At 41.4% G+C, this 26,514-nt stretch overlaps 1 protein-coding gene across 1 annotated transcript in view; it reads right to left on the bottom strand.

Moving 5' to 3' along the window:
- The window catches only part of dnah9l (dynein, axonemal, heavy polypeptide 9 like), a 37,872-nt gene extending 11,991 nt beyond the window's left edge, over window positions 1-25,881 (bottom strand). Inside the window, exons 1-62 of the mRNA XM_051953683.1 lie at window positions 25,582-25,881; window positions 24,606-24,691; window positions 22,261-22,456; window positions 21,624-21,723; window positions 21,136-21,347; window positions 20,819-21,052; window positions 20,553-20,720; window positions 19,930-20,046; window positions 19,655-19,792; window positions 19,263-19,387; window positions 18,979-19,174; window positions 18,293-18,397; window positions 17,963-18,154; window positions 17,582-17,782; window positions 17,137-17,472; window positions 16,943-17,020; window positions 16,805-16,860; window positions 16,586-16,706; window positions 16,308-16,477; window positions 15,953-16,175; window positions 15,735-15,851; window positions 15,452-15,538; window positions 15,157-15,315; window positions 14,804-14,887; window positions 14,542-14,700; window positions 14,224-14,346; window positions 13,507-13,629; window positions 12,783-13,007; window positions 12,443-12,661; window positions 11,954-12,130; window positions 11,610-11,735; window positions 11,410-11,517; window positions 11,197-11,328; window positions 10,946-11,106; window positions 10,421-10,577; window positions 10,162-10,307; window positions 9,928-10,044; window positions 9,696-9,834; window positions 9,273-9,365; window positions 8,947-9,141; window positions 8,572-8,649; window positions 8,260-8,392; window positions 7,810-7,937; window positions 7,474-7,622; window positions 7,211-7,361; window positions 6,953-7,084; window positions 6,668-6,841; window positions 6,375-6,579; window positions 5,767-5,932; window positions 5,517-5,619; window positions 4,496-4,633; window positions 4,247-4,348; window positions 3,899-4,060; window positions 3,565-3,648; window positions 3,065-3,174; window positions 2,782-2,944; window positions 2,478-2,601; window positions 1,784-1,926; window positions 1,504-1,665; window positions 684-743; window positions 430-603; window positions 208-354 (exon numbers count right to left, since the gene is read on the bottom strand). Coding sequence (XP_051809643.1) covers window positions 208-354; window positions 430-603; window positions 684-743; window positions 1,504-1,665; window positions 1,784-1,926; window positions 2,478-2,601; window positions 2,782-2,944; window positions 3,065-3,174; window positions 3,565-3,648; window positions 3,899-4,060; window positions 4,247-4,348; window positions 4,496-4,633; window positions 5,517-5,619; window positions 5,767-5,932; window positions 6,375-6,579; window positions 6,668-6,841; window positions 6,953-7,084; window positions 7,211-7,361; window positions 7,474-7,622; window positions 7,810-7,937; window positions 8,260-8,392; window positions 8,572-8,649; window positions 8,947-9,141; window positions 9,273-9,365; window positions 9,696-9,834; window positions 9,928-10,044; window positions 10,162-10,307; window positions 10,421-10,577; window positions 10,946-11,106; window positions 11,197-11,328; window positions 11,410-11,517; window positions 11,610-11,735; window positions 11,954-12,130; window positions 12,443-12,661; window positions 12,783-13,007; window positions 13,507-13,629; window positions 14,224-14,346; window positions 14,542-14,700; window positions 14,804-14,887; window positions 15,157-15,315; window positions 15,452-15,538; window positions 15,735-15,851; window positions 15,953-16,175; window positions 16,308-16,477; window positions 16,586-16,706; window positions 16,805-16,860; window positions 16,943-17,020; window positions 17,137-17,472; window positions 17,582-17,782; window positions 17,963-18,154; window positions 18,293-18,397; window positions 18,979-19,174; window positions 19,263-19,387; window positions 19,655-19,792; window positions 19,930-20,046; window positions 20,553-20,720; window positions 20,819-21,052; window positions 21,136-21,347; window positions 21,624-21,723; window positions 22,261-22,456; window positions 24,606-24,691; window positions 25,582-25,881 — 9,189 coding nt within the window. The remainder of the gene's footprint in view (window positions 1-207; window positions 355-429; window positions 604-683; window positions 744-1,503; window positions 1,666-1,783; window positions 1,927-2,477; window positions 2,602-2,781; window positions 2,945-3,064; window positions 3,175-3,564; window positions 3,649-3,898; window positions 4,061-4,246; window positions 4,349-4,495; window positions 4,634-5,516; window positions 5,620-5,766; window positions 5,933-6,374; window positions 6,580-6,667; window positions 6,842-6,952; window positions 7,085-7,210; window positions 7,362-7,473; window positions 7,623-7,809; window positions 7,938-8,259; window positions 8,393-8,571; window positions 8,650-8,946; window positions 9,142-9,272; window positions 9,366-9,695; window positions 9,835-9,927; window positions 10,045-10,161; window positions 10,308-10,420; window positions 10,578-10,945; window positions 11,107-11,196; window positions 11,329-11,409; window positions 11,518-11,609; window positions 11,736-11,953; window positions 12,131-12,442; window positions 12,662-12,782; window positions 13,008-13,506; window positions 13,630-14,223; window positions 14,347-14,541; window positions 14,701-14,803; window positions 14,888-15,156; window positions 15,316-15,451; window positions 15,539-15,734; window positions 15,852-15,952; window positions 16,176-16,307; window positions 16,478-16,585; window positions 16,707-16,804; window positions 16,861-16,942; window positions 17,021-17,136; window positions 17,473-17,581; window positions 17,783-17,962; window positions 18,155-18,292; window positions 18,398-18,978; window positions 19,175-19,262; window positions 19,388-19,654; window positions 19,793-19,929; window positions 20,047-20,552; window positions 20,721-20,818; window positions 21,053-21,135; window positions 21,348-21,623; window positions 21,724-22,260; window positions 22,457-24,605; window positions 24,692-25,581) is intronic.
- Between the last annotated feature and the right edge of the window lie 633 nt (window positions 25,882-26,514).

The raw sequence follows: 26,514 nt of genomic DNA, 5'->3' as shown, positions 1-26,514 counted from the left end.
AAAGATGTGTGAAGTCATCTGTGCACTTTGAATAGACTGTTGCCATTTTAGGTTATTTCTTTTCAATGTTATGACTCCTCTTCCCTCGCTTCCCCGTTGACCCTCTCACTGAGAAAGTGGCATTAAATGAACCTCAAAATGTGCTCATAATACAGGCTTCATGTCTCTTGTGTTGCTGCTTGGGAGACCTTAGAATCACACTCTTACCCTTTGCTCTTCGGAATCAGCTACAGCCCTCTCTTGGTTCAGCTTGTCTGTCTGTTGTCCTATCTTAGCAATGAGAGCTTCAATATCCGTGTTCCTTTGCCACAGCTCCACCTCTTGCACTGCTAACTTGGCTTTGAGGTCCTCCACCTGAAAAAACAGAAAAAGAAAGTTGAATGGGAGGCAGAATAGCGCATTTGTCCAATATGGAGTATATTTACTAACCTGTGAGGCAGTCGTCTGCAGTTTCTGCAGTCCGTTCTCTAATCTTTCCATCTTCTGGGTCAGCTCTGTGCGTTTTTTTCCCAGCAGGTTGCCGTACAGCTTCATGAACTCGAGGAAGCTCTTTGGAGTGGTGTAGTTGAAGTGCTTTTCATTCTGCTGGTACTTGACACTCACCTGTGTGGTGTAGTCGAAAAAAATCATGTCAAAGATGTCAAGAGTGATGACTGCTCACAGTGCTTTGCAGCAGCTCTCACCTCATTGACACACGTGTGGGCGTAGGAGATGAACTCGCTGATGGAGGCCCTCACATTTGGCTGCACAGCATAAACACAAGCATGGATTCAGGAAATGATCGCTGTATACTACAAGTAGCAACAATATTTCCAATAACAGATTGATAAGTATTAGACATATTTAATAATATTAATACACATTAATTAGCCACACAAATACTGTTTATGCTGTTAAAACACATGGATATTACAGAATATACATTAGAATTTCTATTATTTGAGACGCTAGCAGAGTTAGCATAGAGTTAGTACGTTTAAACCATGTTCACGCAGCTGTAAACACCAGCATGCAATGAGGTGCATTTCACATTGACAATGAATGGGATGGTGAAATTGATGATCCTGTTGACACATTAGCTACGTCAATCCTGGTATTGGCAAACGGTGTAGCCATCCCATAATAGACCACTTTTAACGACATTGACAGTGCTTGAGTTCACAGAAAGTCTTAAAATGTTGAAAATTATCGCTATAATTGCACTATGAGCTTGCAGTAATCTGTTAATGTAGTAGACAGATGAAAAATGCACAGAATAAATATAAATGAAACATAAACATTTTTGTTGTTTAAGTTCATGTATATGTCTATTCATAGATTCAGCCATCAACCAAAATTTATTTGAAATGAAAAACTTTGCTTATATTGCTATTTGGCAATATTGCAATTAATCATGATAAATTAATTAAAAAGCCTCTAATTAATTCGATACGTTTTTTTTAATCGCGTCCCACCACTGGTATGTATGAATTCCACTTCTCCTTAAGGGAAGTGTGCTGTTACCTCCAGCCCAGGTATCTTCTCTATGAACGTAGAGCTGACAGACTCTAGAGCAAGCTGAGGCCAAGAGTGAAACCAGTCAATGGCAGTGCAGTTTACTAAAGCTGGAAACTTCCGTGCACGTGTGCGCAGCGTGAATCCAACTGGAGAGAAACACAAGACCACCTGGATGACAGAGCGGGCAATAGAAAAAGGCTGACATGAAGAGCCAATAACAAGGACATCACTGATATATCACACTTGTTGCATGGTTTAATATGAAGTAATACATTCTAGTTTAGACCTTGAGCTGTCTTCGTATTCTTTCGATGAAAAAGCTCCAGCAGTTGTCTCTGGAATCTATGAGTCCTAATCCCCTCAGCTCCATGCGGATCGATGTTACAATCATGTCCACTTCTTCATCACTAAACAGGTCTGGAATATCCCCTGAACAACACAATCAATGGAAGCTCAGTGTGTGTTTGTTCCTACTTTCAAACCACAGCTTCTTCCTTTTACATTATTGATGTGTTTGTCCCTCACAACATTTTTTTTTATTATTGCACAAAGTTTGTAAAAAAAAATGTATAAAGGTTACAGAAATCAGATTTCTGTGGCATTTTGAACAAAATCTTTTCATCCACAAATGCCACAAATCCTGTTAATGAAATGCAATAAAAGTGTGTGACACATTTTGGCGAGGACTGTTGCTTCGCCAGCCAGTGCTACACATGTCTGTGTAAAACGTGTCTCCTCGGCTCTCAATTCAAAATACAAAACTCTGCTCTGAGAAATGAGAAATTTTCACTCAGCAAGCTGCTGTTGAATTCGTGCTTTCAGAGTCCTTGATAAAATATTCATGCAAAAAAAAAAAAGTGTGAAAGAAAGCACACTCATTCCTTGGATTGATTCTACATCAGGAGATTTTACAAAAATAAAGCAGAACTCTTAAACAAATAAAAAGAGAAAATTCTCATTTGAGGTCAGTGTAGCCAAACCTGAGGCCAGCATATCGTTGATGAGCACCAGAAAGCGCTCATCTGGAATCTGTGCGTCCGTATGAAGGAACACTGTGCCAATGTTCTTCACTCCCACCTTTATGTACAATGCTGCTATATCACTCTGCATTGAGGAGGTGCAGCAAAGGGACAAAAAGAAGAAGAGTGTCAGAAATGATAGAGGAGAAAAGCAATATTCTATGTTTTAAACAGCATTTATTGTGTCAAGCAGGAATATCAACTTTTGCTGACAATACTGGGATGACATTTTCTATTTGTTGTGCGTTTATGGATGCATCTTTACCTTGAGGTCATTGATACCGTATCCTTTCCGCAGTGTGATCTGGAAAACTTCCAGTGTGCTGAGAAAGGCAGCCAGTCGACACAGACTCTGCTTCCCGCTGCCACCCACCCCCACCAGCAGGGCGTTACCATAGGGGGCCTCCAGGATGCGACTGATGCGACATCTGAGTGCAAAAACCAGGCTAAATGTTCTGTTTATTGTCTGCGGTTTACATTAGCGCTAATCTCTAAATCCCTCTTTGTGTGTGTTAGCATGTGTCTGACTGTGTGTGTGTGTTTCTTACACATGCTGGATTGCTTCTTCAAACAATACCAGGTCCATGACAGCGTGCAGCTCATTATAATGTTCCAAAGCATCAGCCAGTGTCTTCTGGAGCTTTTCCCAGTCTGAAGCCTGACAAGACAGGCAAATAAACTAATGAACCTGGCTCTCTTCAGTAAGACTAGCAAGTGTCCAAATCAGTATGTGGTGACACCCAGCTATATAATGAAATTAAGTTACCCTAAATAGAAAAGAAAGGCAATCAGTTCGCTAATGACTGTGAATTCATCCTCATTTATTTCCTGACAGATCAGACATGACAGCACAATTTGTGTCATTATGCCATTGGATATGCGAGCTACAGACGGTCTACATACTAAATTGATTGAAGTCAAAAACATTTAAATTCAGTAATTTTTATTATCACTGGTAATAAAAAATAAATGGATGCTTGAAAGGAGCAACATTTAGTCCAGGCTGGCACAGCGCTGTGTAGCTTTTGTGTGTTTGAATGCGTCAAACCTGGTGATAGCGAGGCTCTCCCACTCCCTGGGCAAAGTGACAATACACCAAAGGCTGGTGGATAAAAATGGACTCATCAATTCCCTGGAGCAAATTGGCAGAAAAAGAAAAAAAAAACCATGAAAATACTGCACAGGGCAAAGTTAAACTGTCCTTCAGTGGATAAAATGTACTGCATACTTTCACATAGAACATGCAGATTGCCTAGAAACATCATGAGTGCTATTTATTATATTTTGTTGCACTGATCGAAAAAACATATTTGGGGTCTCATATTGAACATTTTTAAAGATTTTAATGATAAAGGTGTTGCTGTAGGTTGCTTGTTTCTTACCTCAAAATACCTCTTGCCAGTATCCAGAAGGATTTTATTGAAGAGTTCTACGTCTTTTTCCTCCATCAGTTTGTCAGAGTAAACCCTGGAGCTCTCATGGAGCCACAGGTGAACCAGGTCTATGGGGTAACGGATACTCTCTGGCAGGGCGAACAGGATGCCCTACGCATCACAGAGTAAATAACCATGTGATGACATTACACTTGACATTATATTGATAGCTGCTGTTATTCCTGAACTATTAACTTAAGTTTTACTGTGAATAACATTAAAGGACGCTTCATTTACTTCTCTTAGCATAGTTTTGCATTTTGCTTGTATTTTGGATGACTGCCCATAGGGTGTTACCTGGAATATGTTGGAGAGGTCTCGCAGGTTAAAGATGTAGTGGAAGCGTATGGCTGTTGGGAGGAAGTTCTGGCTGATTTTCTGGTGCAGACATATAGCTGCCTGGATGAGCGGAACCAAAAGATATTGGCACAGATGAACAGACAAGGTCGTGGATATAACAGATAGACCAAAGTTTTGCATGCATAAGACAAAAGAGCAAATTAGGCCTTGATGTAGACAAATGGTGCAGAGATACTGGTAATGCACCTGCATGAGAGTTCCGACTGAGCGAGAGACTCCATAGCTGAATCCTCCCTGAAGGAAATGAGCTGACAAGATGCTGGAGAAGATGGTAGCTAATGCATCAGCACTGGGGAAATGCACCGCAAACACGGAGAAATGTCTCTGGAATGGAGACAAGAAAAATGAAGAATTCATCAGCAGGAGCCTGTAGGGGTTCGAACTTTACATTTACATTTATAAGTACTCTCTAATCCGTGTCTGTAATCTTTCAATGAGCCAAAAAACTGTTTTTTTTCCCCAGTTACTGGTTGAGTTTATTCCATGTATATATACACCCCCTGTCAAATGTTTTAGGACACTTTCTCATTCAAATAAAGTAGAACCTGTCCTACAACTTTTAACAGGGGGTGTATTTCATCATATGGATGTGATCAGGGCAGGACTCTGATCATACATGCAAAGTTTCAGGCAGATTGGAGCATGTTCAGGGCATTTACACAGCATTTGAAATTTCATGGCGAAGGATCAAAATTCCAGAGGCCTCCATGAACACGCCCTTTGACTTTGGAAAAAGATTGTAATAACTTTGGATCATTAAGGCCTCCTGTATGTACTGGCCGAATTTGAGGTGAATTGGAGTTTCCCCCTAGGAGGAGTTCGCTCTAGAAAAAAATGAAAAATGGGCAAAACATGACATTCAACGCAAAATAGCTCACTTCCTGTTGGGTTTGGAATGTGGCTGTCACTGACTTTTTTTGTTCAGCCTGATGTGCTGCATATGTGTACCAAATTTGGTAGATACACCCCCTGTCAACAGTTGTAGGACAGGTTCTACTTTATTTGAATGAGAAAGTGTCCTAAAACTTTTGACAGGGGGTGTATCTGGTACGAAAAGCATGGTCTAACATCGTCTAAAATACTAATGAAGTAAAAATACAATGAAAATCATCATGATAGAAAGTAGTTCTGTGGTAATACTGACAATACTATTTTCATAAATACAGTATATTTCTGTGAGTGTGTGTGTGCCTTTGTGCTACTGTACCTGCAGTCTGGGGTTGATAGAGAAGCTTCCAGCCGTTGGGTTCATACAGGTGATATACTGGCAGTTATGGATTTCCTTCAACGCCAACCGCTGTCTGTCATACCTAAAACATTTCCATCTACTGAGACTCAACTTAACCATCAAATTCTGTAATATCTGTATACAGTGTTTGCTTGCAAAGTTGTCCATTTTAGAAGCAAGCAAGCTTGGGCTGTGTATGTGTGTGTCCATCATGTCTGCGTGTTCCTACCAGTGGTTGTAGTCCAGATGCTGGCGTATCAGCGTGTGTGGCTGGACGGTCCCATAAACATCCACCTCAGGCATGTTGAGGTCGTCTATGAAGTAGATGAGTCTCTTAGCTGTAGGAGGAGCGAATTTACGACCAGCTTTCTTCTCGAGAGGTTTCTCCAGGACACCTGAGATCCATTTAATGTGAAGCACAGTTTCAGAAATGAAGAAACTTTGGACAGTGTTCACATGAAATTAGTCACTAACAGAAAATCTGTGAAATGTAAAATGCTTCTCAGCTCTGCACCAAGAAATGAAAAATAGAAATACAAGGCTAAATCCATTTCAGTTGTGAATAAAAAGGCGCGCATTGTACTGAAGGCCATCTTATTCAAGCAGTATAAATGGGCAAATGAGATCAGGTAGTACGGTGAGATGTAACCCATTGTGACGCACAGTGCATAGAGAAAGGCCTGTCTTATTTGCAGCCTGGCTTTTGCTATTCACTTATTGTTCTCAAGTATATCTTTATTATGCAAAAAAAAGATTTTCAGAAGGGTAAGGACTTCTGAAAAAAAAATGATAAAGATAATGAAAGAAGCATTCTGTGCTTATTCCGGTGCTTCTTACGCTGCAGCATGGCTGATGTGGTGTAGTAGTTGAAAGGGACTTTAGCCACCATGTAATCCTCCTTCAGCTTGGCGACTTTATCAGACACCAGGATGGTCTTGCCTACTCCTGCGTTGCCTACTAACATGATGGGTTTGCCTCTCTGGAGCAGCAGATCCATGAAGAAGGTTAGACAGATGGTTTCTGGGGTGTGGACCAGCACCGTCTGAAAAACACATCACATGATAATATTATGTAGAGTAATCCCTGCTGGCTGTAGACAAACATGCACATTCATCAGAACAATCACAAACCTGTAATGGCACATCCGACTCCAGCTCAAAAGGCACCATCTTCTCACTCCAGGGAGTGAACTTTTTAGTCTCAGAGTCAATGAAATAGTCAAAAACGGTGCCTTGTGAGGGAAATTTCACGGCTCTCATCTCTTTGGACCACCAGCGGCTGAATTCAGCGCGGTGGTCATTCAGCTGAAACAGGTGTTGGGTAGACACAGTATCATAATCTGGAATATTAATCTCAATAATCTGCAAAGTAAAACACTAGTTAGCTCTTCATGCAAACAGTTAGTCACCACACACATGGTCCTGAAAGAGAGCCCCTCCAAAAGCCCAGACGCAGGCGAAGACAAAGTAGATCTCATAAAGTTCTCTGGGAGAATCAGCTGGAGTGTTTTCCTCTGTCAGCAGGCAGTCCAGCAAGGAGCACAGTGTCTGATTGAAAATACAGAAATGCTACACCTCACTGAACAATAGATAATATCCAGTTAGAAAGCAGCTCTCTCATGCGCTTGTAATTATATAACAATTCTTTGGTTTGTAGGCGAGATAAGAACATACCTGCACCATGCTGTTTTCTGGAATGGGAGTGATGGTTTTCAGGTTACAGCGGACTTGTTCCAGGCAGTAGGGCACATACTTATCAAATAAAATGGTGAGGTTGGCTCGCTCTGACTGGGCCTGCCGGGTGTCTATCCAACTTGTCACATAACTGAGAATACAGTAAAGACAGCACTGTTTACCTAAATACAATTACAATGATAAAGAAACACAATTTCAATATTTTACATGTCCTTTAAGGTTTATCCTTGTGTGCTTCTTACGAGCTCCAGCCAAGATCCTGTGGGTTCACATAGAGAATCCCTGCCCTGGAAACTGTAGCTGGAGTGGCAGCCTTCAGATGGGAGATCTCAAAGAGAAGACGCATGGAAGAAGACAAACTGATCCGCTCATTACTGGCAAGAGTTAGAACCTAAACAGAGGAGAGGAAAATTACGAATGGTATGTCGACTTAAGCATTGACTAAAAGAAGCACTGACGCAAATACATGTACACATTTTAGTTTGGGCCTTGGGTCAGTAGATGTAAAAATGATGTCATATTTAAGCCTCCAGACAAAAGAGAAAATCCAGCATTAGGAGAAAGAGAACTGCTCAGACCTTATTGTCATCCATAACTGTGTTGAGTGACTCGATCCACATAGGGTCAATATCACCATCCAGAACAATCCATTTGGGTCCATCATGACCCACTGAAGTCAGTTCTCTCATGGTAGAGGAGAACAGACCTAAAGTGAGGTAAAAAGTAAAACATCCAGCAGGATTTTTTTTTTATTATAATAATTAAAGTTTTTCTAAAGTGAATTTGTGTAATAAAATCCTAGTAAAAATATTCCATGTGAAAACTATCCAAACAGGAACTGACTGTGAGCCAGAAATAGTATTTTAACATTCCAATTAATTCTAAGAAGAGTCTTGGGAATAAATTAAACCCCCCCCCCCCCCCCCCCCCCCCCCCCCCGACAACGACCCAAAATCTGCAGGAAACAGGTTCTCTTGATCATCGCTTCTTGCTCATTAAATCTCCCGTATTATCCTCAAGTCCCTCACCATCTTTCCACTCTCTGGTTGCAGGGTGCAGGTATCCAAACAACTCATCTGTGGTAACAGCTTTAGGATTAATATCATTCCATACCGTCTTCATCTTCATGTTTGCGTAGGTCCTATGGAGGGTTTTCAAGATCTGGTGAAGAAACATCACAAGCATACAACACACTCTGTGTTAAGTGTTTTTACAAAACCAAACCCTTCACTGTTACTTTAGATATTCCACAGAAAGTGTTAGTGCATATACAGTTTGCATTAATCGTCTTTCAGAATAATAATTATAGTATTGATGTAGTAGATAATACAGAAGTTAACCTGGCTCTTTCCAGTACCCGGTCCACCTACTACAAACACCGAATGTCTGACAGCTAGCAGCTCTTCCAACTGGGTCACCTGTAAACACGGAGACGTGGATGTCACAATATCTCAAAACAGACCTAGATGTCGATTTTCATTTATTTCCCTACAGGAATTATGTTCTGCAGGTTCTCCTATGTTAACACCAGCAGCTCAGAGCTAAAGTCTTCAGTATAAATGATGCAGTGATGAAGTGTGATGTGTCTCTGGCACATACATTATACATCATTCTTATCTATACTTCTTCCCAGCAGAAATCTTAAAGTGCCGTTGTTAATATTCCACTGATTAGAGGCATTCTAATATTTAACACATGCAAAAAGAAAGAGGCACCTTCAGGATGAAGTTTTCCTCAGGTTGCAGACGCAGCTCACTGACTGACTGACGAACAGACTTTTCTAGATTCGGGTCTCTCTTCCTGGGCACGTCCAGCTGTGGAAACAGGTCGCTGATCAGCCCAAGGAAAATGGGCACATCACTGGTCACTATCTTAGGCAGGTTGAAATCCCTCAGTGCCCGCATCAGCACCTGAGAAGAAAATAATGGCATCACAGTTAAATTCAATATAAAAAAAAAACTCAACTGCACACAATTTTTTAACATCAGTGAGAAGCGAGAAACCTCAGTGTCAACAACAGTGACAACAAAGTCATACACACCTGCTCCTCAGGTCTACTACGGTCCTCTCGCTTCAGAGATCCAGCCACAACCAGGACTGATTTGATGGCACGTAATCCCCAATCATAATGATCCTAACAGAGAAAACTCATTAAAGTGATTTCAAAGCATTAAAATACACGCAAATTTACACTAAACTGCTTTTGTTTTCATTGTTAGTATAGGACACTTAATGTGTATAAGCCTTATGGATTGGATAAGTACAGTGACAGTCTGTCAGGATTACAGGAAAAGGGAGAGCTGATCCCTAGAAAGATGTCCCCATTTAGGATTCCTTCTCTTCCCATCTCCTTATCTTTGACGTTCACCTCTGCTAACTAAATTATTAACTCAGTAAAATAAAAGCCTGCAAAGAATAGTTATGTTACTTTCTCTGTCTTCACAAACTGGTGTTCTGTACATACTTGTTTAGACAGCAGCTCTTTACATAGAGTATACAGGCTGATGAATTTGCGTGCCAGCAGACGAGCATCTATGAATCCTTCAGCCACCAACATAATCTCACAGATCAGCTCAAAGTCCGGAATCACCATTGCACAAGGCCTGAGCATAAACAAAATTACTAATAATTAGTCATTTTCAACATTTATTAACTCTTGCACTTAAAAGCATCCTCTTCCTCTTGTTACATCAGACCTGAATAGAGCCTTGAGGTTCTCTGGGAGCTCAGCTCTGCCAGCATAACCTGGGTTCAGAGTGATGAAGATTCCCACTGTTGACTTCAGCTCAATCTCCTCTCCTAGGAAGTGAAACCTGCATGGACACATTAGCCATTACCGATTGCTAAATGGGTGCTTAGGCGAAACTCAGCAGACAAAAGAAGGAATCGATAGAATATATAGATAATACATAGTGCATTTCCACATTTACCTCTGTTTCTTGTTGCGCACAGCATCCTGTATAGTCTTGACCTGCACAGCTACGACAGACAGAACGTCCACAGAGATCCTGTTGAACTCATCAAAGCAGCCCCACACTCCTGTCTGAGCCAGACCCTTATAGATGTTACCTATAGACTGAAGAAATGAGATGGAAACAGAGAAAGGAGCTGAAGGGAGGAATATATAAAAATTGCAGTGTACATGGAGTCAATGGACTCGAAGAAGAACATCTGTGCAGCCCATGCTACCTTGTAGTCCATCTGTTCTGAGCAGTTGAACACATATACCATAATGCCCAGGGAGCGTCCGAGGTCCTTAGTCGTCTCTGTTTTGCCAGTGCCAGCTGGGCCTGATGGGGCACCGCTCATGGTCAGATGGAGGGACTGGGTCAGGGTTATGTAACACCTGACAGTGGTAGGGTTGACATGTAAAGTCATAGCAGAAAAAATAAATTGGCTTCAGTAGATCTGTGCATTTGTAAGCAATCTGTTATCATACTGTATGCATTTTGCAAGACTTAAATAAGAGTGTTTCTCTTTATTTGATCACATCTGTGCTCTAACTACTTTCAAGCATTTTACACCTAAACAGGAGCACTTAAATGTCAAGTGATTAAAGTAGCTTTGTTTGTAGTTGTTAGGCAAAAAGAGTCCATTATTAACATCTGCTGTCACTCAATTCCAGGACTCTGTTTAAAACACACATTTTTAACAATGTGTACCTTTTCTATGCTTGTGTGTTGGTGAAACATATAGTAGCACATGCATGAATACCTGTCAGTGAGTGGGGTGATGACCAGTCTGTTGGTGTTTCCCAGGTACTCGTAGCTGAACTGGAACTGGGCGTCACAGATGTTAACGTAACAGTGTCTCGTCGTTTCATCCCAGCGATGGCGTAATTGGGACAGCCATGCAAATGCTTGTCCTGTTGTCACCTAACAGAGACACACAATAACACCATCAGGAAGATCTGACAGATAAAGTATCGGGCTTATTGAAAAAATGATGGTGAATAGTCGCTCTACCTTCTGAGTGATGAGACTGGCGACCACATCTCGAGCATGGACATCAATAGTGCAGATAGTCATGATCTTCTGTCTGTCTCCAGGAGTTAACTCTCCGAGCAGCATGTGGATCAGCGAGTTGAGCTGTGTGATCTAGAAACCAGCAAACTTCACTGAACAAAACAGCCACTGATTTCACTCACCAGCCCAACTAGATCTTCATTATAGCACTACCTGTTTTCTGTTGTACTCTTTGAGAGCCGTCTCAAATCCTTCCTCCACTCTCTCAAAGGCAATGCCCACATCTGTGGCCCACCACACCTGACTACCAGTCAACCCTACCTGTGAATGGAAAGAATATAGAGGCATGTAAGAGATAATTTGTGCGTTTATAAGGTTAACATGGTATTTCTACACACTACGCATGGTCAGACCTGTGCGGGGTAGTCAAAGAGCCACTGGTCTCGTGGTTTGTCCTCATAGGCAGCAACAGCCTCCTGTATCTCCTTTCGAACTGTACAGCGCATGGTACTCTCTAAGGCACTTAACCAACATTCTGCCTGGAAAAAAAAAATCTGAATAGTAAGGAAAAAGCATGGAAATGATACCACCTGGCAACTGTATGCACAGTCATAGACATGCTGTACTTTATAAACAATATTTAAAAAGTTATCTATTACAGCTGCGACTGTGTAGTTCTAGCAATAACCAAATGTACCTCTACTTTACTCTACAACTGTATTTGCACATATAGTAATCAAATTTAGTTTTTCAATACCTGTCCTTCACAGGCACACGGCTCAGAGAATGAAACATATTCTCCCTCTCGACTGTACATGCCTATAGCAACTGCTTCCCCATCCTCCTCTCCTCCTCCTCCTCCTTCACCTCTGTCTGAGTCCTTGAAGCGAAGATCTGCTATGTTGTCAAATAGCTTCAGCAAATGTCTGGTCACCTGGAAAAACACACACGCAAACACACAAGGGAAATTTCTCTTTTAACTGTCACGATGGTAACAGACATGATCTCTTATATAGAATTTTATGGAAACGAAGCAGAATGAAAGACAAAATGGAAATCTGACATTGATTCTCATTGATCAATGTCAAATTTCCAATTTGACTTTCATTATTATTTTTATCAACAGATTGTACTGCATAACACTGAGACAGAGCTCAGAGAATATACTGAACTGATATGTAGAATGTGCTGATAACCTCTTTATATATTCTGTCTCGGAAAGCATTATTAAATTGTAATCTGGCACCTGTTTGGGCTGTGTTCCCTTGGAGACAATCTCCAGCAGATCTGAGGCAGAAACAAAATAAAATCTGGGGAACGTGAGTCTCTTTGTCTCCAGATACTCAGCCAGCGCCTTCTCACACACAGACAGCCTCTGTTGTAAAGTTTCGAGGTTCTCCAAGAAGCCAGGCTGGTTGGTTACGTCTACCACATTACTGTTCTGCACCACCTCAGTCATCAAATTCTGGCTCAGACGGACAGTAAATGAAGAAGAGAGGATGGAAAGCATACACAGTATATCAATATGGTGAGATGCAAGCTTGTAGGCCTGGACTTTGCTGTGTACACACAATAGTTTCTATTACCTGAAAGTCAGTGTGTATTCCCTGAAATCGCTCAGCATCATGGGCCAGCTGACAGCGGATGTCGTGGCTGTTGGTGAAGATGCTGTTCAGGTGGGCCCATGTCCTCTGGACAGACATCCAGGAGGAGATGACCAGATCAGCCACCATCAGCTTCTTCTGCCATCCACTTACTTCAGCCTGGAAATACTCTACGTACTTACTCATCAGGATGTTCTGCAGCTGAACCTGAAGAGAAATCAAACAGGAGCTTTACATGCTAGTACCCTGATGCACTGTCGCACAAATGACAAGAGAATTTCTGCATTTACCTTAAATGTCTTAAATGTCCAGATGTTGCTGTCACCACCCCTATCTGTACCTTACTATATTAAGCGCTGTGAGATGATATCTGTTGTGAATCTGCACGATTTAAAAAAAAAAAAACTGATCTGAACTGAATCGATGTCAGTGTGATGCCAATAAGCCCCATCCATCCATCCATTCATCCATCTATCCATTCTCTATACACTGCTTTATCCTCACTAGGCTCGCGGGGGTGCTGGAGTCTATCCCAGCTGACTCGGGCGAAGGCAGGGGACACCCTGGAGAGGTCGTCAGTTTGTCGCAGGCCAATAAGCCCCTCATACTAAAACTCTATTCTTTAACATTAGGGTGCAATTAGTCTTTTGAACTAATCAAATAAATCCATATCACATTTTCTCAATAATCCAGCACACAGGGTCACCTGGTTGTCTTCCAGTGTCTCAATCAGATTCTCATCTGCTTTGAGTAGAGGGGTTCCTGTGCTGCTATGAGTCTCATATGACAGTGACATAACGCTCCACGTCTGGGTTATCTCAGCCAAAACCTATAAAGTAAATGCAATATATGAGACCATACAGTGTGACACCTGACATTTGAATGCAAGGAAAAAAATTTAAAAAAAGGGCAGCAAGTTTTAGTATATCACGATACACAATATGTTGAATGTAGCACACCAAAAAATACCAAGTATCCTACTACCTCCAGTTGGATTTTAAAGTATACAAGCCAGTCTGCTTTTCTGTCCATTTGGACCCATAGTCATCTGCACACTCACAATACATTTGTCTGAGTGCAAGACAGATGACAGCTCACTGTGCACTACACACTGTAAAAGTTTAAGATGCATTATTATGACGAAGTATTATATACTAAATGTATGCTGAGAGCATGAAACAGCTCGTACTTTGTGAGTGCTGCGGTAGTATTTACTTGAAGTGAACAAAAAAGAAAAAAACAATGCAGTATTGAGTATTTAACTGATGTCTCTTGCCGAGTTTGAACTGGTGAAAGGGTATCATGACAGACTCAACAAGCAATCAATTCTTTTGTTTAGTCAATGTTTAAATACTTATGTCCAAATTAATAACTAATGAAAATGCATTGCTACATATTATTACTGGTGGGTCTGTATTTCTACCTTCTCAATGGCCATTTCTTTCACAGACTTGTCCACAATGTTTTTAACCTCATCCTCCACACGGTGAAGCTGTAATTCCAACAGGTCCCCCAGGGTGGTGCCCTCTCCCATCACAAACCTGACCTGAGGACCAGAGAGAACACAAACAAGCCGTGGCTGTGATCAGATTTCACAACAACATAATTGGGTTCTCTGGACCTAGAGAGGAGTAAAATAGTTTAAAGTGTTGTATACATTGCAAAGCATTACCACACATGAACCATTATTGAATTAGATGGTGCAAGGGATTATGAAGCAGCAGCAAAGATATTCTCATACCCCCGTGGTTTTCATAAGCTGTTGCCAGTGTCTCTCCCTGACAGCAGAGTTCTGCAGTTCATTGACGGCTCTCAGAGAGGTCAGCAGGTTTTTCACAGTTGATTCAAGACCCATGTAGACGTCCCACACCCGCACCTCCTTATCCAGCATCTTCATCTCCTGCGCCACACAACAGAAATACTCATCATGATTTAAAATGTATTGTTTTTTAAAACCATCATAAACTAACATGCACTTGTTTGCAGGCTGAAGCTTGTCATACTTTAGCAAAGCGCCGGAGCTCCATGTCCATCTGCTCAACATTGATCTCTTTCCATGGAGTCTTGGTCCAGTCTTCTATACTGGTCTAGGATTAACAGGAGATTGAAAGCATTATTGGAACAAAGAGGGAAAGCTCTTCTCATTCGCAGTCTTGGAGGAATTCAGAACACTGTGTAAACTCCAAAGCATATCTATGGATGTATCAATGACTCACTTGAGAATACTTGTAATGCAGGGGCTTTGTTGTTAATATGTAGACCTTTCTTCCTGGTTTTCACGTTTAAACTATGGAGCTCAAACATAACTAAGAATTCAAAATGCCAGCATATTTGCACTCTGCTGGGTAATATTCACCTGCACAAATATGACCATGTCCCAGACTGCTTTGACAAGTATGATATCAGAGCGACACTGCCTCAGCTGCTTGTAGTCTGGAAAGCTGACCTCGAACAGATCAGCTGTGTCCTGCAACTTCTTCATTTCCATCTCCATCACTGCCACGGCTCGATTAGACTGGAGACAGACATTTTGATATGGTGAGAAGAACAACTCTATTATTTAATAGGTGGATTTACTCATACACTGTGCAAATGTAACACAAAACGTTTGTTTTTCAGTAGGTAGGAAAGGAATGTCTTCCACTGCTCACCTTATCAATTAATTTATATGGCTCCTCAATGTTGATCTTAAAGATTGATTCAGTGCGAAACTGCTCTCTGAACTCATACTGCTTGACCTGAAATGTGAACATATGGCAAATTCAAGGTTTATGCATATCTGCCTCCATCTCTTCATCTATCCCTGTGCTGACACTGGGGGCTGCAGTCATATATAATGCAAGAAAGAAAGTAAGAAGGCTTCTATGTCAGATATTGAGCGCTTTGTAAGGGGTTGCCAGACTGACATCCTATCCCACTCACACACAGCCTCACCTCAAACCTGACACATTTCCTGCGTATAACGGAAACTTCATTTGACTGAAGCGGCGCCACTTCATGTTTGACTGTGAAGGCAATTTTACGGAGACTTTTCCACTTTTCAGGCAGCTCCTGTGTTTAGTGGAAAGGGAGGAAAGAATGTAGTGTAGTGAGAACTGTACATATCTGCTATCATCAATGGAAAAAATGTATGTTTGTACATTGGTACACACTTCTAGCTGTGTGTAGACACTCTCTGGAAGCTGCTGTCCATAGGTCTTGAGAAGTTCGGCAGTAGACTTGAGTGGTTTGAAGTGTTGCTCATTGCTGATCTGTCTGTCTCGAATGGCCATCAGGTGTCCCATGATGTTAACGAGACCTGCATAGTCACCATCTGACACATTTGTAGAGAGACCGCTGGCTGTGTCCTGGACAAAACAGGACAATTCCCTCACACTGTAGGATAGAAAGACGACAGAAAATGATATAATTACATACATATAGTGGTACAGTCAAATTAAGAGTGGATTTTAAAAAAATTTAAAAACATTTTGCAAATTATTTTATTCTTGCACATGATTGTCTAACCTTTGGTTTACGTGGTTAAGAAGATGCTCTTTGAACATCCAGCTCCACCTCTTGATGACATTCATCAGTGTGTGCTTAAAAGGTCCGATGTCCAGCTGCAACCAGCCACAAAACACCCTCCTGTCCTCCATTTTGCTCACTCGTACATAGAGAGACTCAAACAGATTGATCTGCAATGAAGAACAATGCAGTTAATATTGTTGCATGAACCAGATTTCTAAATGCTGGTTTAATAAATTAAGGTTAAAAAATGAATGAATCACAGAAGTGGAACACACTTGTTCTTTAAAGTTGTCCAGGGTGGGGGGGTTCTTTTTGAGTTCATAGTCGGCATACAGCTCTGCTTCCTCTGTACTTAACACGTGGCCATAGAGCAGAAACTGTCTCATAAATTCAGACCTGTGAATGACAAGAAAAAAACACAATAAAATGTACATTTCTGTATGAAACACATTTAAATGTAATAAACAAATCAGAGGTAGTGACATTCATCTGACCTGTCATCAGTCCAGAGGTATCGAAAGCTGGAGAACGATGCCTGATATTCTCTGACCTGAAAATCAACATAATCTTTACAACTGTATGCCTGCAAATATTTCAAGCCTCTATGTGCAAAGAGCAAAAAAGATGCTTACCTTTGTGACAGCTGCACGTGCCCGAGAGCGGATTATATAGCACATCTCTGACAGATCCTCCATTTCATTTATGTCACACTACAAGATGGGAAGTCAAGATAGCATGAGACAAGCGCATGTGTCCATGCAAACACAAACATGCATATGTATGTATGCACAATGTGTATAAATCTATAATCTAATCTGTACTGCACCTGATAGTTCTCCCGCTGTTTGTCGATTGCCACTCTGGGAATGAAGGATGCCATGCTTGTGATGCTGGCCACCATCTTATCCACAATATCATAGAAGTTACCACTGTGGCTCAGGTCTAATGAAGGGTCAAAGGTCATCTCATTGCTGTTGAGTACCAGCTGAACCTCAAACAGCGGGGTAATGCGCTGAGCTGCATCTGTGTTGTCCATGAGATACTGCAGGGAGCAGCGGACTGCACTGGACAAGCCTGACAGGATCATACGGTCCACATACTCTGTGTAGGACTGCCACTCGCTGCTGTTTAGATCCGTGACACCGAGCAGAGACTGGTTCTCCTGGAAGGCAGATAATCGTATAAATAGATGTGAGTTCTAACAGATGTAAAGATGTACATTATGTGCACAGGTCAATCACACTAAGATCCGCGGTAAGATGTGAATATACCTGCAGTAATTTGTGTATCTGCTCCCCTGTACTGGTGATGAGAGCATGCTGTTTGGAAACGCTCTCTTCAATGTCAGAGAAGACGAGCAGAGCAGAATCACGGCTCTTCCTGGTGATGAAAGCCCGGTGGCTGAATTTAGCCATGAGGGCCTGGATGGCTTCCACATTAGCTTTGCTCTTTCGGACTCGACTAGATATACTCTGGTGATAGCACAATAGAGCAACGCTTACAACCATTAATTACAACGTCAAACTGGGTTTTGTTTTTCAAGAGCTTTCCACAGAGGGAAAGTGTTTCCCTATAAACATTACCTTGTGCTTGTTGTTTGATGTCAGTTCAGTCAAAACCTTTCACTAAAAGGGATCAGATATGTTCAGTACCTTGACCAGGTCTCGTGTACTCTGAATATAGTCCCACAGGTCATCATGAGCCCAGGTCAGCTCCCGGAGGGCCGGATCCAGCTTTCGTTTCATCCCATCCATCTCATCTTTCACCAACCCCAGCTCTACAGCCAGGATGGTGCTGTGGAGCTGGTTGTGCCACTGGGTCACCAAGGTCAGTGTCTGTGTGTGCTACACCATAAAGTACAACATTAGCAGTTGAACTCTGATAAATTTTTAAATATTTCACAAGCATTTACAGCCATACAGCTCATAAATATATCTGTTTGACACTATGTCCGATGTAATGCAAGAAGACAAGTTACCCACCATGTATAGTCTCTCCCTTTGGGAATAGAGGTGCAGAGCTGCTTTAGGAACATTTTGGTTCTTCAGCATACCCAGGTATTTAACTTCCCTTAGCACTGATGTCAACTGAAAAGAGTGAAAGGAGGAGTGAAGAGAGAGAAAAAGCAATAAACATTTTTATCAGATAAGTTGTTTATCAGATAAGTTGTTCATCAAAAGTCAGAATCTGTGCCTGATCCACTCTCCTGATTTCTGACATTGCTGATTATATTCATTATTGCTGCACTTTGGGGAAAACACTTTCTCCTATTTGTCTGACTTTTATGTTGGTTAGATTTTGTGAAATCCTTTGTCAATTCACATATTAGCTGCTAATACAAAATAGTTTCTCTGTTCATTGAAATCTCACTGGTGTTGCTGGTGCAGGGAAAGAGGGTATAGTGAAAAACAAAACTTGTGAATTTGTTCATCCTGATTTTCTGTTTGAGACACAGAGACCCTTTAACTCTGGGTCACTTAGGACTCAATGAAACCTAAAGCTTTGATTTGTGATATGTAACATTTTCCACTGTACTCCACTGTGTGTAATATCTTTAATTAGATTTTTTTGCAGGTACGAATGTTGGGACAACACGTACAAAGAGTATTTTAACTCTGACAAGAATGTTTAATATGCCTTTTGGAAAGCAAATCTTCTTTGTCCTTACAGCAGGACTGAAGTTGACCTGCAACAGGCCTGTGTCAGTGTCCAGTTTCAATAGTGGGTCCTTGATGTGCGTTTCACAGATTTCCTCCAGCCCCTCAGTCCACTCTGAGAACAGCTCTTCATCATGCTGGTCCAAAACCTCGAGAACACGTTCGCACTTCTGGAGCACATCGTCTGCCTCAGCACATCCCAGAGGCCTGGAAGCAACAGAAGGATTGAGAGGAAAAAAAAACTGTACAAATTCTTGCAGTCTGTACAGTGGAGGCAGCTAGAGTTGGTCCATACATGTGGGCCAGCTGGCAGAGGCTGCTCCTGTCGGTGAGGATGCGACTCCGAAGCTCCTGTGACCATTTGAGGTTACCAGCCACAGAAGGCATATTTTTCCCCAGGGTTGCACAGCCTGACTGTAGCTGAAACACAAGGTTGGCTGATGACTGTGTCATGCTTATTTCTTTAAGTACATACTTTGGGTGTTTGTAACACAAGTTTGTACGTCATGATGCCATATGTGTCATCTTAAATGCTTAGAGTCCTTTCTCTGTCACTATGGCATAGCAGGTGTGGTAAATGGCTGCAGTTGATCAGACTAATGTCATCTACCACACTTAATATTCTGAGGTAAATGTGCCAAATTCACACTTGTAAGCCACAGAGAATATCGATTCAGCCTCTCTTACCCCATCTCTGTGTTGATCAAGTATAAACTGGCAGTGGTCGATTTCCTGGTTGAACATAGCCAACAACTCGCTGTAGTTAGGAGAAAACAGCTGGTGGATTCTGGGTCTCTCTAGCAGGGTGCCAAAAATTTTCAACAACTAGATGCGACAGGAAAACAACTGTTTTGTTACAGTGTGCATTCTATACATATAACATGTAAAAATTACACAACAAATGACCAAAAGCCCCACACAGCACAGATAAATATTATTATAGTCGGTGTGTAATAATGTACCTTAAAGGTTGACTTCAGATTTTTGGAGTGCTGAAAGGCCAAATTGAGGACAGTTCCCAGCCTCTGGTCAAAATCTTTGTTCTGCTCCACAAAACGCCTGTAGTGATGCACAAAATCCTGGACACAAGAAAGTATTAGATAGGAAATGATGGATATTTTTAGTGGCTTTTGTGATTAAAAAAACTTTAATCCACATATCATTAGGCAATTTTCTTCCATTAAATTTGCCCCAAGTTCTGCTTAACTCAGTTAATCAGTATTGGCTGAAATAACACACACTTGGGAAAAATATATTATAACATAGATCAATTTCTGATTGAGTTCCTGTTCTGAGTCACACTGGAAGCTGTTGTAAAATCTCTAGTAAATTAAATATTGATGCACTGAGTAATAATGACTCCTGTCACTGGTTCTTGTGTGTTGCTAAGCAACTACTTTGCTTTGCTACCTTTCAATTACTGCACTGCTGAGCAGAAAAATAACATCTAATTGTTATTTTTTATTATCTGGCTGTGCATGTCAATGCCACTTACAAATCACTGTGAATCACAACCCTGTGGGGCTTATTAATTAAATAGCGGTGTGCTATCAAAGACAGCTGCAACAATCTCACTAGGTCTCACATCATTAGTGTAGTCCAAGGGGTCATATTTGCTCTCTCTGAGGGTCCGCCAGCGGTCATGAAACTCCTCGCTCATGCTAAAGACCATCTCGCTTAGGATTTTCCCTCTGGAACCACCCAGTTCAATCTTCTCCAGCTTCAGAAAGTCCAGTGCTGTTGCAAAGAGTTCCTAAATGTGAAATGAAAAATTGCACTACTTCATCAGGGTGACAGAATGGAGGAAAATATGTTTAAAAAAGCATGAGCCACACTTGGAAACCCACACACCTCGATCATTAGAAGCCTTTCCACAATACAATCTGAGCGCTTGAAGACAAGTGATGCTGGAAAGTCCCACAGCTTTATGTTCTGACTGTGTCTGTAGTATGTTGGGATTTTCTCGCGGTGAACGTGAAACAATTGTTTGAAGGTGCGCAGAACTGAGATGCTTATCTGTACTCGCTCCATCCCCTCCTCAAGCTCCATCTTAAAGAGTTCTTCAGGGATGAGGTAGGCAAAGGCCTGTATACACATGATCCAATATGAAGATCAGCTGTTTTAGTTTCTCTTTTGTCTGCATTTCTATCACATATACATAAATATACCTTTTCAATGATCAGGTTGCAGAACTCCTGCAGGAGGACCACCATGCGCTGCGGAGTGCAGTAGTACTTTGAGTGACACCAGATGAGGCAGAGAGTGTGAAAGAGTGGAGGCAGCAGAGTATCCATCTGTGGAAATCTCCTCTCTTCTAAGTTGCTGATTTGTCTCCGTAGAGGCCGTAGATGCAAATCTATGTCCTCTGCTTCCAGCACAGCTACAATTACATCCACAGGTATTAGTGAATGACATGAACATAATAAGGGGTTAATAGTGCTCTGGCAATAGTGTTAAGTTGCAATTTTTCTGAAATTATCAGGGTATTAACAGAAAACAGAAGTTCTCTGCGTGTTTACATAATAAAGAAAATGCAATGCTGTACTGATAGCTGTGAATCCTGGTTCAAGTGAACGAGAAGTTGCACTGTGAGACACCAGATGACAATGAGGAAAGTAAATAATAATTAAATGAATGAGGATTAAAGCTGATCTACCATCGTTGACTTTGACACAGACATCCTTAAAGGCAGAGTAGTAACTGCTCTTGACTCTTCTCAGGATCTCTATAATCTGTTCTAGTTTGGAGCTCTGGATCTGAAAACACACATATCAAGTTAGGACACGCATCCAGTGGTCACTTTATAAGACAGATTTTTAAAATCTCATCAACTAAATTTATAAAGTTTATAATGATAAGTGTTTGACATTTTACACTAAATCAAAATATGCTTCTAATTTTATGCTCTCTTTATTTACACACATTAGGGGTGCACAGTATTAGAAACTTGCTTTAATATAGTGGAAACTTTATCATCTGAACCTTCAATGTTAAAACATATTATCAATAACATAGTGAATTAACACTACTATGACAATACACATATAAAAGCGGGCTTTGTTGCAGAGCAGTTACATATATACCACTGACCTACTTCATTGCACGTATTTCAGCTGATGTGGGAGGATAAATACTTAGGGGCAATTAAGTAAAAAAAAAAAAATTACAATTTCAATCTGTAAACTCAAAAATATGGTCTTAAGGAATATCATGTGTCTATAAATTTAAAAAGTTTCAGTATACATTTCGAATCAACTGCTGCCCTGTCAGCTTCCACAGAGCTACTGTCATACTTGTGACTGGATGCCCAGCAGGTTTTCCCTCTGAGTGGTCCAAAATTGGAGCTCCGCGTTGGGGCCTGGGTGGTCTCCCTGGAGCAGCGCCATGCCAGAGTCTTTCTTCAGCACATTCCATATCTGTCCGGACCACTGAACTATCAGAGTTTCTATAGAGTATAACAAGCCACGGTCCAGCGGCCATCCTGTGGGGCTGAGGGGGACAGAGAGTGGGGCAATCAGTGTGGATAAAAATAACAGTATAAGCTATGGAAAATGACTGTAGAGCAGAAAAACTACAAGTGGGAGGAAATTGTTGGACAATGTTTCAAATGTCATCACTGTCAGTTTGTAAATCCTTTTTATTACTATGACTCGACCAATGTTTACTGTAACAAATTGTTCATGCCTCTGTGCACCATGTTTAGTAGTACCTATTAATGACCTCAGGGGAGCACGATGAAACAAATTAATGAGTTAAGGAGCTATAATAAACCCAAATCCAGAGTTTTAATGTCACGAAGGTGGCTCTCTTTAAACCTAACTAGATGCGAGAGACAGCAGGTCCGATTTGGGGCACTGGCAGCGAGCAGTGACACTTTTTGTGGCACTGCTGCGGTGCCACAAAAAGTGTCACTGCACAGTGGCATTAACCGTGGCACCGCGGCGGTGCCACAAAAAGTGTCACTGCTAGCTGTCAGTGCCACAAATCGGTCTTGCCCCTACTGGAGAATGCTGCACAGATAACCTGCTCTAAAGGAGGTTGTATGCAAAGTTTTGGGTTTAAATCAGCTGTAAGAAGCACCACTCTCACAAATTTGTTATACAGATTCTTAGCTGAGGTAATATGTTAAATCTGCAAACCTGTTGAGCTTGTATGTTCGTGCAAACTCTGTGAGAACATGCAATCAATAAAATTTATTTCACTTTGATTTAGCTCACAACCAATGTGATTTCTATGCATCCTTGATTATGGATTTATGCCAGACCTAAATGTGCTTCCTGAGTATCTCGTTTTAATGCATTTTAATGTAAGTCTAAAGAGCTCTAATGCACAGCTGTCACATAAGAAATAACCAGAAAGCATTTGAGAGTGCATTGAGAGATAAAAATAAATACATTACCTTACACCACTAATTTCTGCTACAGTTCTCCCCTTGCAATATTTGCAATAACATTTTTTTTTACTGTAATATATTTTTACATTTTATTTTAAGAAATTATGATGAAGAAAATGTGATAACTTTGAGGACATATTGCACTAGCTAACCTCTGACGGGCAAGATGCATACAATCCTCAGCAGATGGGTGGTCACCATTTTAGCCGATGGGAGTCGTAGCTCGCCAGATTATCATTATTTTTTTTTCTAAATATCTGCACTTTTTGTATTTTACTTTATTTTTTTAAGATATAAGCAGTAACTATGATAACTTTTTGTTTTGAGTCAAACATGTACTTCTGTTAAATCTCACACACCCATTCTCTGTGGTATTGGTTTATTCCAAAAGTTGACGGAACTCATTAGCTGGCAATTAGTCAACAGGTGTGTCTTCAACTGAACGGCGCTTTGCTGACATGGTTAGTAGCCCACCAAATCCTTTTCAAACGAGTGAAAATTGAGTAAAAATATTTATACGCACTTAATTGCAGGTGAGAAATACAGGCACGGTTTTCTTGGCAAATAGTTGGCTAATACCGTATAGTAGCCATCCCTCAGTTCGGTTGTTTTGCTTCCTCGCTCGCTCGCTAGTCTGGACTTATGCGAGAATTAATGAAGGACAACTGTTTGAATCTTCTGGCAGTGATCTGATAGCATTTTTAAACCTCACTATCACAGGTTGTAGTTAGTAAAACACTGAACGGAAGCACATGTTGTTATATTACTGTGCGCGTGTGGTTTTGGGTCATATTTACAGAGGCTAGTGGTGATAATGGCTCTTTGGAGGCTGAGCAGTTGGGAGAATAGCTTTCCACTGCTCAGTCTGAGCCTTTATTGGAAATAGAGCAGACTCGTGGTGCTTCCAGTGCATTGTGTTTGAAGATTCAGCTATAGCCATGTTGGCAGGTTCATTTCGTCTATGGCTCAGTAAGTGAATTTGCTTTATTTTTAAATGCCCCTTGAAATGTTTGGGCGACTCAGAAATGTGCAATAGAAATTACAAATATGGTTAGACTTATAACCCAAGTTTATTTTATTTTAACACTAATGTGCATAAGACTGCATATTCTTACAGTCGTCGCACACATGCACACTGACCTGAGTACAATGTCATGAGGCCGTGCCCTCTCCACACACAATGGTAGGGGCAGCAGTGTTTGCCCCTCTGCACGGCCTCTGAGAGTCACCACTTTGATTCTCAACCTTTCCAGGTGCCTATGGATGTCATCAGACACCACCCGCGGCCAGTTGCCATGGTTCAGGCCATTGGACAGCACGCACACCAGCACCTGGACACACAAGCTGGTTTGAGGATAATTGTGGGCATGTATCCTGTTTTGGACACACTCATACCATACATTTTATCTCCGTCCTAAAAGCATTACTCAAATCAAGAGCGGCCTTGCATCCACGGACTTCTCGTGTCCATATAACTGTTGTTATACATACTTAGACAAACGCATATTACCCAACCTCAGAGATGAGAACAGGCAGATGCTCCATTGGGTATCCAGGCACTTCTCCCAGCCAGAACTGATGCCTGAATCCTTGACGAGCAATTCTCTTCACGCCCTTCTTTAGTACACACAGCAGCTTGGTCTTCCATGGTGGGGATGTCTTCACAGATGTAAAAACAGTAGGAATGCTTTCAACAGCATTGAAAGCACCAGAAATAAGTAGCGACTTATTTCAAAAAATATGTATGTTAGACGGAGTGTAGACAGCAAGTCCAGGAGATGTTGTTCAACACGTTTATACCTGCCTGCCAGCTTTTTGTCTTGGTTGTGAGTTAAATTCAGTGTTCATTATGTAACTGTGCATGCATGACTGTGTGTGTGCACAAAATTCACAGAATATGAGGACTTCTGCTGATAACTTTTTAATAAATTAAGGCCAGCCAGGAAAACAGACCTTGCCACCTTTCCACAATATCCTTACCTCCTCAGGAATATTCCAATACAGAATTTCTAACATACCAGTATGTACACACAGAAAACAGTAGATGAACTGCACTATTAAATATTTACTCAAGGCTATAACCGTAATTGAATTTGCCAACAAAATTGACTTAGCCATGATGAGATGGAAACAGAAAATGATACACATTTATGAAAGCAGGTTCCTAAACTTTTCATACACTCACTGTGCATTTATCATTGTGTGTGTGTCTTTTTCTTACTTGAGCATCCCCCGCATGCAGTGTCCCTCCAGGTCCAGTGAAGAGCAGCAGCCTGTTGGTCCAGATGTGGTCCAGAAAATCCAGTATAATCTTCTGGTTCTCCTCCGCACCAATGAAGCGGTTCCACTTATCAGTCTTCACTCGCAGCACACAGAAGGCCTGCTCCCGAAGGAAGTCGACTCTTTCATCTGACAACACCATGCCAGCTTTGAGAGAGGGCTCCTGGGGGACACGCACTCCCCCAGCCCCTCCGCTGCCTAAACCTCTACTGTTGCTTCTTGTGCTGGTGGCCTCAGCCATGAAGACTCAGCTGGCGGGAAGAAGAAAGAAATGATAGCATGATAACATGTGTAACCAGAAAAGAGGATCAAGTCGAGTGAGATAACGGGTACAGACTTACTTCAGGCCTTTGTGTCAAGATCAGTAGCTTTAAATGGATATTTCCCCAAACATACCAATGATTGCCTCTCTCTCCTGTCTAAACTTTGTTTCTTCTCTGGTGCTGGGGGCTGTCGACTAGAAAAGTGATACACACCTTGATGGACGGGTGATCTTGTCACTGTGACAACACAGTATGGACTGGCTTCGTTACCCGTGTGAAGATGGCTATTTGTGTAGCCTGCATGGCCTGCAACTCTATCCTGTAACCCGAGCTTTCAGTGGAGACCAAACTACAGTGACTCCTCCAGGGCAGGTAATGACAGTACTCCTGAAATGTACACATGATTAGTTTTAATTGATATGTCAGCTCAATGAGATTTAATCAAACTTAGTAAACTGAAAATTTCATGAATGTGCATATGTGTCTCTGAGGGCAGTAAATTTGTTTCTGATTTGAATTTTTATTCTTAGGGGTTTCTTATGTTATCCTTTTTGCCAAGAATTATACTGTAACTGAAACTAAAAGATATTGTAGACTAATGAATCCCACTA

Source organism: Acanthochromis polyacanthus, chromosome 9 (genome assembly GCF_021347895.1).
Source record: "Acanthochromis polyacanthus isolate Apoly-LR-REF ecotype Palm Island chromosome 9, KAUST_Apoly_ChrSc, whole genome shotgun sequence".
Taxonomy (NCBI): domain Eukaryota; kingdom Metazoa; phylum Chordata; class Actinopteri; family Pomacentridae; genus Acanthochromis; species Acanthochromis polyacanthus.
This window is presented reverse-complemented; position numbering and strand designations above follow the sequence as displayed.